This window comes from Mandrillus leucophaeus, unplaced genomic scaffold (genome assembly GCF_000951045.1).
Source record: "Mandrillus leucophaeus isolate KB7577 unplaced genomic scaffold, Mleu.le_1.0 Scaffold48, whole genome shotgun sequence".
NCBI lineage: Eukaryota > Metazoa > Chordata > Mammalia > Primates > Cercopithecidae > Mandrillus > Mandrillus leucophaeus.
The window spans coordinates 4,856,079-4,869,857 of record NW_012105142.1 but is presented as its reverse complement, the minus strand read 5'-3'; the positions used below and the strand labels follow the sequence as shown (position 1 = coordinate 4,869,857).

Sequence of the window (13,779 nt, the reverse complement as noted above, 5' to 3'; positions counted from 1 at the left end):
TTACACAGTAGGGAGGAAACACATAGCGAGTACTCTTACCAAGTCCGGTGAATAAGAAATACCTAGATACTACTGTTTCTGTCAATGCCATAGATACCTCCCAGGACTTAGAGATGACACGTTAATTTTACTTCATCCCAACAATGAGCTTTGCAGAATCTCTGTCCCTGACGCAAAGCAGGAAGCAAATATTTGGGCAAAAAGATAAAGTCAGTTACAGATTTCACAAGTATATTGTACATCAGTCTGTAATTTTTAATTAGAATTAGCTAAAAAGACATTGTACCTTTCAAATGTATGACTGAGCACAACAATGCTTAACAGCGGCTTTATTAAGTGAATGCTTGAAAGTATTCAACATTAAATTCAATTTACTTCACATTAATGTTGCAAACACATCATCAATTCTTACATATTTCAAATCAACTTCAGGTACAGAAGGCGTGCTCTCAAATAAGTCTTCTAAGGTGACATAAAGACTGAAAGAAGCCTATGACTTGAGTCCAAGTCTCTAACCAACAACCACCATATCATCACTGGTGAACTCATATGGGGGGACTTCAAGGTTGAGAGGAGCAGGGCCCAATCTGATCCTGCCAGATACATCATAATGTGACCCATGGCAAGGGCAGTAAAAACCACCAAAATCTCCTGCATTTGCAATGGGTACACAACCAAGATGAGTGCAAACACCTATCAGGATAACCCATTTAGGCTTCTTTACTCGATCTAGATCATGCTGTGGGTCCCTCAACTGGGACAATTCAACTGCAGCTTCCTGCTCAATTTCCTTCTGGGTTCTATGACGCACAAACAGGGGTTTGCCTCTCCATTGGAAAGTCATGTTCTTGCCTTCTGGAATATCGGATAACTTGATTTCGATTTTCGCCAAAGCCAACACATCAGCAGAAGCACTCATGGAGGAAATGAACTGGGTGACGGCATTCTTGGCAGCATATGCAACACCCACAGTAGTTACTGCAGTTATCAAATAGGAGAAACCTTTCCTAGCCTCGCTGCTCTCTCTGGAAGACTTCGTACTATCTAAAACTTCAAGGCGGCGGTAGTCATAGAAGTCAGGCACCTTGACGTCTGTGTGGGAATAACAAACAGAAGCAGGGACTGCAAGACAAGCAGAAGGTTAAAAAACACAATTAGATGAGTATCCTGAAAGGAGTATACATCAAGAAACAGTCTTTTATGGATCCACAGGTAAAAAATCAAATTCTAAAAATGTGAAACATGGCACTCACTGGGTCTCAGAACAAGTCAAATTGGCGGTGCTAGCATATAAAATCTCAAAAATGAAATGAAGTGAACCACTACCTATCAGATTGGTATGAAATCACAAGATACTATTTGTAAATTGAGCTACTCCTGGTTGGTTGAACATTGCTGATTCAGGATTCACAACATCTCAGTGCATCGCGCTAAAAACGTTAAACAGCAAAATAAACAGTAATACTTCAAAATTTCCAAAAATTCAACTGCCAAGACATGCTATATAAATCATGCTAAATACCTCCCATACTCTCTGGATTAGAAGGAGGCCCTAACACTCATCTAGTCCACACAGTAAGTTGACGTGTGATCACCTTATTAATGCAAATGTCCGCCCCTTATAGTCCAATCTATATTCTCGGAAAAAAACTGTTAACAATCCATAAAACAATAATGACACAATAATAAACATCCTGTGAACTGTATAACTCTAGTTGCAGAAAAATTAAGGTTTCTATTTTATACTCTAGGGTATAAATAGTATTACTTTAACTTAAAACCACTAATAAGCAGAGAAAGACATCCTTATCAGAGCTCTCAAAATACAATGAAATCTGCAAAAGAACTAATTATTTCGATTTAGCGAGGGGAAAAAAGGACAAAATTTTCATATCTCCCCCTATTCACTAAAGGGCAACAGTTACTGTAAAAGCAGGGGTATTATCTTTCCTTTTCACTGCTGCAGTTCTCTCAACTGGGGCACTTCTAGTGTAGGCCATAAAAGAGCCCAAATGAATGTTAAATAATTACTATGTAGTACTTTGGGAGCGAGTAGTTTCTTTGGTAGTTTAAAAAACAAAAACACGACACAGTTACATCCTTCTCTCCCATACTACTTTTAAATACCCGACCAAAAAACTTTTTTAACTAGTACGACCTCTAAGTATGTATCAGGAAGCAAACCTCTTTGCAGATTGTACATTCATCTTAAGAAATCTGCCACAAAGTTTCCTTTTTAAAAAAGGGGACACTAAAAATTCCTCTTTTAGAAAACGTGTTTCCAAAACAAAGATTTCTTTTAAGATGCATTTTTATCGTAATAAACTGCAATTCTACCTTCTTCTACTAGGATATCTTCCTAATATACTGTACTTCCTTGAGTAGTCAAACATTACCATACGGAATACTTGAACTGCTTTTCACATGATTCTCAAGTCAATAACTTTATGGAAGCCAGAAGTATTCACAAACAATAGTGAAACCTATCAAAATCACCCTATATGCTTTTCTGACTAACTCAATCATTTCCTGAAGACCAGGACACAGATAATGGCAACTTGAGATTCACATCCCAGAATCTGTGGAGTCAAAGTGACATTACATCCTATACTACTACTCTTAACAAATAAATGCTAACCTGCCAGTATACACTGACATTTGGAATTAAGCATAAATTACTTGCTCCTAGCTCTACCTGGGATTACAGAAAAGATGTGTTTCCTACCTAAGAGATAAAAGAATCAAAAGTTCATACTTCTACATTAAAAACAGTATCCACAATCCTTAACACTATTCAAGGAAATGTATAAGAAAATTCAATAAAATGGCTTTGCACTTCTCATTCAGAGATTAGGTGGCAAAAGTCTCCTCCCACTCTACCTACCTGGTTACACTTTAGTAGGCTACACCACCAAGAATCCTTTCAGAAATTAAATTGCCCTATTGCATAAATCATTCTCCAAATACTTACATGAGCTGCATTAGCTCTGTCTTTTAGTAAGATGCTAGATTTAATTCTAACCTAAAGCAAAATCAAACACTTAAAGGATAAAATTTAAGGAATTTTAACAAAACAAGTTTCATTTTAAGGTGAGCTCCAATGCGCCTTGGAAATCTGCACGAAAATAGTACAACCTTCCTCTCCAACTCAACAATCTTCTCCAGATCCAACCCCTCCCCTTCCATTAACCATCTTTCCATAAACCTAGACAGGTTATAACGTGAACTTAAATTACAGGCTGAAATGATTACAGAAAAGGTTTTTGCCTCATGGTCCTACATTATTTGCCTGTTTCTAAAAAAAATTTCTTAAGTCAGGTGAGCCTCCAATTTTTTGAAGAAACTCTAGCAATACGACAAATTCCAAAGATGCTTTTCTGTTGCTATTGAAATGTTCTCCTTCCTTCCTTCTCACCTCCAGGTCCCAAGGATGGGCTAGGGTACTCTACACCCGCCATGGACAGTTTCTTCAAAACCCATTGGTGCCCCTTAACATTCATTCATTCACAAATACTTTGCACTAACTGTATACGAAATCCGACGCTGTGAAAGATAGAAAAATAAAGAAGACATTACCTTTTCTATGCCCTTAAGCCCAAGGTTGGAGGAGTTACTAATAAACACAATACAGAGTGTAAAGTGGATGTGCTATACAGACAGACAAATCAGCAAATAAAAACTTTATTCACCTGATCCTTAACTGAGATTGAAAAGATAGGTAAGGAAAACATGTGGACATGTAGCAACTTAGTGGAAGGACCATGGAGAAAGTGCAGAGCCCAGGGTGAGTGAAGGCAGAGTAAAAAGAAAAGTGTCCGGCAATTTGGTTAGCTCGTAGGGGAAGAGTCACACACAGCTATCAATGGAGCCAAGCTGGTAACACAATGAAACACGCAGACCTGGTAAAGACTGTGACAAACTGGAGAAGACCACTTGTTCCAACTATGGGGACGGCCACTACACAGCACACTACGGACTTTTCCCAAGTAGAAACTAGATCCCAGTATTGCCAGCTTCCAGCATTTTAAGAGATGGCGTTAGTCTTTACAGTTTTTCTGAAAACTACAAAGCCTGCAGGCACACTGCCCATAGGCTGCCATTTCTCTATCTCCGATACCGGGCCAAGTAAAGATGGAAGGCGAGGCAAAGAAGATAAACCGGGATCTAAGGACAGAGGGTGTAGAACAGCCCCTGCGAAGAGCTCAGTGGCTACGACAATCCGTCTTGTCAAATCCCTGCTACCACATGTCCACACCACGGATCCTGGTGCGAGTTAGTCTACCTCATCTGTTTTCTCATCTGTAAAATGTAAAAGTCATCAATCTCTCCCCGTTCTTGAGGACTGATTATGTTGTGACACTACACTGTAACTGACCTTGTGTATGTTTTTTTTTTTTTTTTTTTTCGTGGGGGGGGTGAAGGGGAAGGACACTGAAGGGGTCGGTAGTGGTGAGAAGACCAACTTCCCAAGTATTAGTAAGTTTCCACTTCTTAAGCATGTAAGTGCCCAAACCGTGCTAATGGCTTTACGTAGAATTCCTCCATCTAAGCCTCACGACACCCCTACAAAATTGGTAAAGATATGAATCCATTTCACAGGAAGTACGTTTAGAAACTTGCCCAAGGTCAAACGACCTGCAAGCAACAAAACCCCTCAGAGGTGGCTGGAGCAGCGGGACTTCAGAACTCGTGAACTCGGCCGAGGAGGAACCCGGTGGAGCCGGCGGACGCGAGTCCAGGCCGGCCCCCGAAAGACAACCCCGGCCCGGGTGCCATGCCCAGCGTCGCGGAGGCCGCCCAGCCCGACCTGATTCAGGCTCCGCTCGTGCACCCGCGGCCGCTCCCTGCTGGGGACCAGAGGAGCGGGCACCGAGAGACCCTCAGCCCCGCTTGTGGCCCTCGCCCCGGCTCACCATTGAGGCCCACGGAGGCGACCAAAGGCCGGCGCACGGCCTGGCCGCTCAGCGACTCCCGGCTGAGGAAGGGCCGCTTCAGGTCCAGCACAGGCGGCTTCGGGGTGGCGGGCACCGTGGCCTGCACCAAGGGCCGCAGCGCGCCCGCCACCCCGCGGGACGTGGCCGACAAGACGGGCGCGAACGGTCCCGAGCGGGCTGCGACCGACAACATGGCGACAGCTGCTCCAACCGCCAAGCCGGTCACAGGGACGACCTTCCAACCACGGCGCAGGCGCGAAGAGGCGCGGAACGCGTGGCGTCAGCGCGGCGCCGGAAAGTAAGTCCTGCAGGGCGGGGCAAACCTGGAGAGGCGCTGCGTCAGGGGACGCGGCTACAAGCCCTCGCTGGGGGCGGGGCTTGCGGCCCACCTGTCAGTCCCGGTGCCACTTGGTCTGTGTCCCGAGAGATGCCCAGAAGAAAGAGAGGGCTGAACAGGGGACTCCAGTGACGTCCGATGGGCCGACTTTACGATCCTTTAGAGTAAAAATGTCATCCAGGAAGACCTAAAGATAACAATAAACGATTATAGTTTAACTTAGGATGGTACTATATCTCAACTAGGACAAAGTCCGGCACATAGTAATCGCTATATTTTTACTATGATGATTTTTATTATCTTCGTCTAACAGCAACAACAACAAAAAGGCCAGAGGCATCTGTGCAAAACTCGATAATGCTAATGGATTATGTTTATTAAGCATTCGCTGTGTATTTGGTTTTGTGTTTTATTATACCTACCTTCTTTCATTTGTTATCAAGGTCTCTATGAAGTCAGAGCTATTAGTATCAGCATTTTGCCCATGAAGAAACCGCGGTGCAGAGAGATTCTTTTCCCGGAACTGGATAACCAGCAAAATGTGAAGCAGGGTAATCTGTCTCCTGAGTCTGGGCTCTTCAGTGACACCACTGTTTCCCCAAGTAAGATTTTAGAATTTTAGAGGATGCAGAGTTGGCTCATTCACCTTCCATCACATCGTGAGAACGTTTTTGTTTTGTTTTGTTTTGTTTTTCTCTTTCAATCCTGATTGCACCAATGAGAAAGTCTCAGTTTGGTACTAATACATCTTTAATTAAAACACACACACACACACACACACACGTACAGATGGGGTCTCACTATATTGCCTAGTCCAGTCTCAAACTCCTGGCCCCAAGGAATCCTGTCTCCGCCTCCCAAAGTACTGGGATTATAGGCATGAGCCAATGCACTTGGCCTCAGTTTGATCCTAATATATCTTTAATTCCTCTCTACACTTATCTCCCACTTTTAACAGAAAAGATCTTGAATTAGAAGCTCTTATCAGACAACTGAGTCTTGAGTGATTTCGTTGTATGGTTCATAGTATTGATTTTCTTTCCATACTGGTTTTCTATTCTGTACTATACTGAGATAAAGTTTTTCATTTATTTAGGTCAAAAATGATTTAAATATTAAGTAAATGTTAATATAAGCAGTGCACAGAATTGGCTCTGTGCTGTGCATGGGCTCTGTGATCTGGGCAAGTTCCTTCACCTCTCTGTGCCTCAGTTTCCTCGCCTGCCAAAAGGGGGCAGTAATGATGCCATGTGTGTTGTAAAGTTACTGGGAGGAGTAAATGTACTGAAATGTGTAAAGCACCTACAAGCAGGCCCAGCACACAGGCAGCACCAAGTGAGGATTTGCTGGTGGTGTTTTTATCCGAAATGCCACCTCCTCTAAGAAGCCTTCCTTTGATCCTTGCTGACTCACCGTTATTCCTCACGCCATGTCCAAAGTGTACTGACAGTTTTCCCCTTTGACCTTCCTATGACTCCTCTTAGGGCCTGGGCTTTTCCCAGCCTTATAGCCCAAGGGATTATATTGTACTCTCAAGACTGGGGGCTGCCTCCTCAGGGGCCACCCTGGCCAGGCTCATCACACAGCTGGCTCAGTACTCTCCCCTGGCAACAACCTTAGGATAAAAGACATTTCCAGAGAAGTTGTCACACACCATGCATGGTTTGAGTGCTTCACATGAAATAATATCACAACTGTCCTCTGAGTTGGTAAGAGTAAATGAAAAATGAATGAATGAACGAGTGAATGAATGAATGAAGGAGTCTTCACAAAACCTTCACAATGTCCCAGTTGGGTGAACAGAATAGGAATTATCTCCCGACTTCCTGCGTTCAATTTTAGTTTCACCACTCACTAGCTGTGCCCTAGGGCAAGTTATTTAATCTCTGTGTGTGCCTCTCAGTCTTTCTCTTGCAAAACAGAGATAATAACAGGGTCTACCCTAGAGAGTTATTTTAAGGATGAAATGGATTAATATATGTAAAATGACTAGAACTGTGCCTGGCACACCGTATGTAAATATCCATAATAATAATAACTTCCTATTTTCTAGATGAAGAAACTAAGACTCAGAGAAGACAAATGACCTGCCCAAAGACACATTGATAAGAACCCATCTGGTAGTGGTTCTAGTCCAGTGTTGCAGCAGAGAAAAGGGTAACCATATAGCGGAACATCTGTCCTCTCGTGGAAGAAGGAGGCCAATGTCCAGGAGTGGCAGGCATACTGGAACTTGGACTTCTGTAGGCCAGCCTGGGTTCCACTTGGTAGATGAGGGTCTTGCTATGTTGCCCAGGCTGGTCTCAAACTCCTGGCCTCAAGCAATCCTCCTACCTTAGCCTCCAGAGTAGCTGGGACTACAGGTGCACACCACTGCAACCCCTCAGTGGTTGTTATTTAACTGAAAAGGGCTTTAGCTTTCATGTATCAGCTCACTCTGGAGCCAGACAGCCTGACTTTCATGCCAGCTCTGCCCCTTACTACCTGTGTGATGTCGGGCAACATTACTGAGTGTCAGATTTCTTATTTGTAAAAAACAGAGATAAAAATGAGATTGCTGTGCAAATTAAAATAAAGAATCCATGTGAAATATTTAGCACACTGGCATACAACGAGAGCTTAACAAACATTGTTAGTTTTGTAAACTGAGGGGAAAAAATAGCCACAGGCCTGGGAACATAAATGCTTGGTAAGCTTCTCAGTTCTCTGGAAGTCTGACAAGCAATGCGTATGTATGAACAAGGCAGGAGGAAGCACGACACCAAGCCTTCCTTTTAACAAATACTGTTTAAATCAGAGGTCAGAAGTCATGGACTGGAGATTCACTCTCTCCCCACTCATTTCTGCCCAGAGACACCTGGTGATCTGGCATACACAGTGCTATGAACCTCAGAATTATTTGCTAGCATTTACAAATTGTGAGTATTCCCACATACAAACTATGGTAGATGGAATAATGCCTCGCCACAAAAATGTCCACAGCCTAATCCCTGGAACCTGGGAGTATGTTACTTTACATGGCAAAGGAATGTTGTAGCTGTGATTGGAGATTGAGATAGGGAGAGTGTATTAGTCCTTGTCATGCAGCTATGAAGAAATACCTGAGACTGGGTAATTTACAAAGAAAAGAGGTTTAATTTGTAAATTACAGCTCACAGCTGAGCAGGGCAGGTTGGGGACACCCTCAGGAAATTTACAATCATGGCAGGAGGGACCTCTTCACAGGGTGGCAGGAGAGAGAATAAGAGCCCAGCGAGGGGGAAACCCCTTATAAAACTATCAGATCTCATGATAACTCACTATCATGAGAACAACATGGGGGAAACTGCCCCCATGATCCATCACCTCCACCTGGTCCCACCTTGGTTACAATTCAAGGGGATTGTAACAATTCAAGGTGAGATCTGGGTGGGGACACAGAGCCAAACCATATCAGAGAGTCTTCCTGCACTGTCCGGGTGGGTGCAGCGTGTTCATAGGGTCTTAGAGGAGGGAAGCAAGAGGTGAGAGGACAGAAATGCCACACTGCTGGCTTTGAGGGTGGAGCCAGAGGAGGGGCCTGCAGGCAGAGGTGGAGCTGGAAATGGAAAGGAAACAGTCTCCCTTAGAGTCTCTAGAAGAAGTGCAGCCCTACAGACCCGTGTTAGGCTTCAGACCTCCAGAATTGTAAAATAATAAAATTGCATTATTTTAAGCCACTCGAGGCCCGTGTCCTCAACATAGAGAAAGACAGTGGGGTGCTGTCAGTCAGGGTAGGTACCTGCTTGGTGGTCTAGGTCCTTTCCCACTGCATCCATTCAGTTCCATTACCTGCCCATCTGCTGAGGCCTCGAGTTTGGGACCTCAGGTTTATATGATTCCTTGCACAAGCATGATCGATTGATTCCGGAGAGTAACAGAGCAGAATACCGATACGCAGGGGAATCTCCTAGTGTGAATTGTAGTCTAGATACTTCCTGTTCCCTACAGTCTGTTTGCTTTTTTTTTTTTTTTTTTTTGAGACGAAGTTTTGCTCTGTTGCCCAGGCTGGAGTGCAGTGGTGTGATCACTGCAACCTCTGCCTCCTGGGTTCAAGCAATTTTGCCTCAGCCTTCCGAGTAGCTGGGATCACAGGCACGTTCCACCACGCCCAGCTAATTTTTGTATTTTTAGTAGAGATGGGGTTTTGCCATGTTGGCCAGGCTGGTCTCAAACTCTTGACCTCACGTGATCCGCCCACCACAGCTTCCCAAAGTGCTGGGATTACAGGTGCGAACCACCACGCCCAGCCCTCTTCCCTAGTCTTGATGTGTTCATCTGGGCAATGTGTGTAGGGGGTGCGGATAGGGAGGAGAGCTCTAAGGCGAATGTGCTAGGATTCTGCATTTGTCATCCTCAAAACAAATTTATCACTGGGTAATTCTGCCTATGATCCTGCATAATGTGCAAAGCCAGTAAGATGCCTTTGCCTCGTCCCCAGGGAACATGCCTCCCAGCCACTTGCCCACACAGAAAGGCAGCCACCTCCTTGCTGAAAGGATCCCACGCCTATCTCCTGTTTCCACACAATTACCCCGGGAAATGCCTGGCTTCCCATTTCCAGTTGCAGCCATCGTGACAGTTTCAGCCTCTCCCCTCAGCCCACGTCCCTCGCTTGAGCAGCGAGATGTGAAGATGGACAGCCGCTTGAGAACTGCACAGACTGTCCTTAATCTAAGCCATTTAAAAGGCATTCCATAAAACCCGTTCCCGTAATTCTGTGCCCCTACTTCTTTGAAAGATGGTAACCCTAGGGAGGAGAAGAAATTAGCCAGGGAGGAGAAGTTCAGATGTGCTAATATTTTAATCGCTCATTCTTTCATCACGTTAGTCGCATTCATTAAGTACGATTAATTTCAGGCTTTGTTGAAAACCCTATCAGTTTCCCTATCAGCCACACATCCATCTCTTGCCAAGCAGGCTGCTGCAGTAGCACCAAAAGTCCCCCAATGTTTTTTACACCTGGATTGTATTATGTGCCCCCTGAAAATTTGTGGAATTCATTGAACTCATTTGTTTCAAATACTTTGCAAGAGCCTGGTCTCTTGAGTCAGGCAGCCTAAGTGTGATCCCAAGTCCTCCAATTGCTGGAGTCACTTGGGCAAGTGACTGATGCCCTCTGAGCCCTGGTGTCCTCGTCTGAGGATGGAGATAAGAATACCTATCTCAAAGGTTGGTTGTGAAGATGAAAGAAGGCTTTCAAATTGCTAAGTTAGTTGGTTGTGATTGTAATTAAGGGCCCTTGGAGATGGATCATTCATCCATTCAGAAGATTTGTGTACAGTGACTATATGCAACGCTGTGTGTCCACTACTGATGAGAGAGACAGCCGCGAACACAGCAGTCAAACGTGTGTGGCTCCCAGGACCTTATATTTTACTTGCGGAAGCTAGACAACCACCAAACGTGTAATATACGAGATGGTGGTACGTTCTATGGAGGAAAGAAAGGACGAGGGGCAGGGAGTCCTGGGCTGGCGGGACAGAGTGCTATGGCTCAGAGGGAACTCAGAGAGAACCTAATTCAGGCCCTGACCTGGAGGGCTCATGCTTTTCACACTGTGCTAAGAATTCTCCAAGAATAAGGACAACGAGAGCCAGCAAGCGGGGAAGTAGAGCAAGGATGATGCCGTCCGGCTGCTCACCTGCTGGCTAGAACTCCCGGAGGACACTGTGAGGATATGGGTAGAAGGTGTGTAAGCGTGTGACTGCATGGAAGCCCTTGGCATGTAATCCACTCCGTGTTCCAAATTGTCATCCTTTCTGCATGCTGTTAGGGACTTCCCCCGGCTCTCCCTGCAGAGTGAGGAGTACTCTGAAAGAGACAGGTCTAGGATGAATTGTTTTGATGGAGAATTGAACATTTTTTGGAGGGAAGGAAGATTTTGGGGGGTGGGGGATAAGTTGAAGGGGTATGGCTCTGAAAGTCCTTGGACAGTGTAGAGGACAGAGAAGGTGGTAATGTCAGTTTCTGCTCCCCTCCCACCTCCGCCTCTGTCCTTCTCAGTGGTCTCACGGCTCCCTACCTTCAGTCATCTTGTTCTCAAGCCTGAAGTGCTGGATCCACTCAGCTGCGACCCAGCTCAACACCTCTGTGGAAGCTTTGCCCATCACTCAGGAGAAGCCGAGATCCAGAGACTGATACCCACGTTCTGTCTTTGCAGAGGGAAGCCCACCAGAGCCCTCTTCTCCCTGGGGAGGAACTGGCTCCCTGAGTCTCCAAGACAACCCCAGACAGCCCTCGGGACCTTGAATGTGAGCAAGGGGAGCAGGAAGGAGACTCCAGCCCACCCAGAGCCCCTGCAGGGTCTGCACACACAATTACAGGTCCTTATTTCCCTCTCCTAATGATGCCCCAAAACATTAAGGGAAGTTAAATCAAACCACCAGGTGTCCAGCATGAACAGTTGAAATAATAAATTCACAAAGAAAGTAAGACATTTTATTTGTGCTGTTTCAAAATTGGTAGATGCAGGAAAGCAAATTGTGATGTGCTTGGGATTTAATTTGTATTTCAAGGTACTAATGAAGGCAGCACCCATGTACCCAAAGGCCTTTTCATCCCTGAATCTTGAGAGCACTTTTCTAAGCATGCTGGGAATAAATTAAGTTGCAAAACCTCCATGAAAAAGATTACAGTTAAAACATAATTTTGAGGAACCACTTGAGTTTATCCATTTACATGCTTTTAAGTACACACACCTATTTTTTTACAATTATTTTTCACAAAAGAAGGAACTTTGTGTGACGTATACAACCAGGTGATGGCAAACCTCCAGCATCTTTAAAATAAAACTCAAGTTGGGCTGGGCAGGATATCGCATGCCTGTAATTCCAGCACTTTGGGAGACCACGGCTGGTGGATCACCTGAGGTCAGGATCTCAAGACTAGACTGACCAACATGGTGAAACCTTGTCTCTACTAAAAATACAAAAAATTAGCTGGGCATGGTGGCGGGTGCCTGTAATCCCAGCTACTTGGGAGGCTGAGGCAGGAGAATCACTTGAACCCAGGAGGTGGAGGTTTCAGTGAGCCAAGATCGCACCATTGCACTCCAGCCTGGGCAGCGAGAGCAAAACTGTCTCAAAAAAGTAAAATAAAATAAAAATAAAACTCAGGCTGAACTAAACCAGCCCTCTGAGTCAATGTGACTGTAATTAAACCAGATATTCCATAATGAAGTATGCTGATTAATAAATTATTTGATTACCAGGTAAGTATACCTGCAATCAATACAACTGCCTGAAAGCTCTGAATTAGAAATGGTGCAATAAAATATAACTGAAAGGTGTTAGGAATTGGTCGTTTTAATTACAGAGAATGATTAATTGATCGTTCAGATAGTATTGATCTACAACTTATTTAATTCTTTGCTATTTAATTTGTCAGATTTGAATTCAAATAACTGATGATTTGTTCCATGAATGCCAGAGCTGGAAGGGATGGAGATGGCGGAAGAGACAAGACTGGATCATGGACCTGGTGGTTCTGTGCAGAGGCCAAAGCTACTCTCCTTCCCACCTGGCCCTGTGCTGGGCCTAACCTGGAGCCCCCTCCATCCTCTGCCTTATTCACCTCTGGTTCAAGGTCCGGCAGAAACTCCACATCCTCCAGGAAGCCCGGGTGGACTTGGGCAGACCTGGAGACACGTCCAACCTCCTGGCAAGATGGGGGTTACAAGAGTGTGTATAAAGGGGAAGGCAAGAATGTGCCCTTGGTGGAGCAGTGAAAAGAAGCCTTCATGTGACAAGTGCTTTGCTCCTAACCCACCCCCTGTGGTGACATCTTCTAGGTTAACTGCTCTTGCTGATCTCTGCACATAAACCAAGCTAACTGTGGGAGGACTTTTGTTTCTAGTTTAAAGCAAGGACGACCACAGTTCCTTCCAAACGCTCACCCCCAGGGAGATAAGGAGGGCATCCCATGAGCAACACTGTGTGTTAAAGATGCACATGAGCACTAGGACTCGACCAAGGACAAACACGTCTCCAGGCCCCTCAGACCCTCGCTGCTGCCCAGATGTCCATTGTCATCGGTCACATCCTAACCTCAACCCCCTCCCCTCCTCCCACGTAAAAGGAGGCTGAAATTCATAGTAACTTCAGATGGTTCTTTAGGACACTGGCCCACCACCTTCTCAGTTGCTGGCTCTCCAAAACAAAGCCCCCTCCCTTGACCCAACTCCTTGTCTCTTGACGTACTGGCTGTCGTGCAGTGCGTGGTACCGGCTTGAACTCGGTTATGCTGGCATGGCCTCTGGCAGTGTTCAGTGTGTGTGGATGAGTATTTTACAGCTACTGTTCTATTTCTAGTCCCCTTCCTGTGGACGGCTGTGGGACGTGCTGTGGATGCCCTCTCTTAGGCTGGAATAAACCGCCCTACCTTCTCTGCCTTGTCTCCACCAAATAAACTCCTTAAGGCAGGGATAGAGTCTTGCACTCCACAAAGAAGTAGTGCTGCGTCCTCAGCTGTGTAAGAGTGACTGGGCTC

The 13,779-nt window shown here is 45.1% G+C and overlaps 1 protein-coding gene across 1 annotated transcript; it reads right to left on the bottom strand.

Moving 5' to 3' along the window:
• Positions 1-234: 234 nt before the first annotated feature.
• Positions 235-5,536, bottom strand: LOC105550366 (cytochrome b-c1 complex subunit Rieske, mitochondrial). The gene is made up of 2 exons (XM_011995273.1): positions 4,914-5,536; positions 235-1,122 (listed from the first exon to the last, which is right to left on the bottom strand). Exons 1-2 carry the CDS (start codon positions 5,125-5,127, stop codon positions 512-514), a joined length of 825 nt encoding a protein of 274 aa, XP_011850663.1. The 5' UTR covers positions 5,128-5,536; the 3' UTR covers positions 235-511.
• Between the last annotated feature and the right edge of the window lie 8,243 nt (positions 5,537-13,779).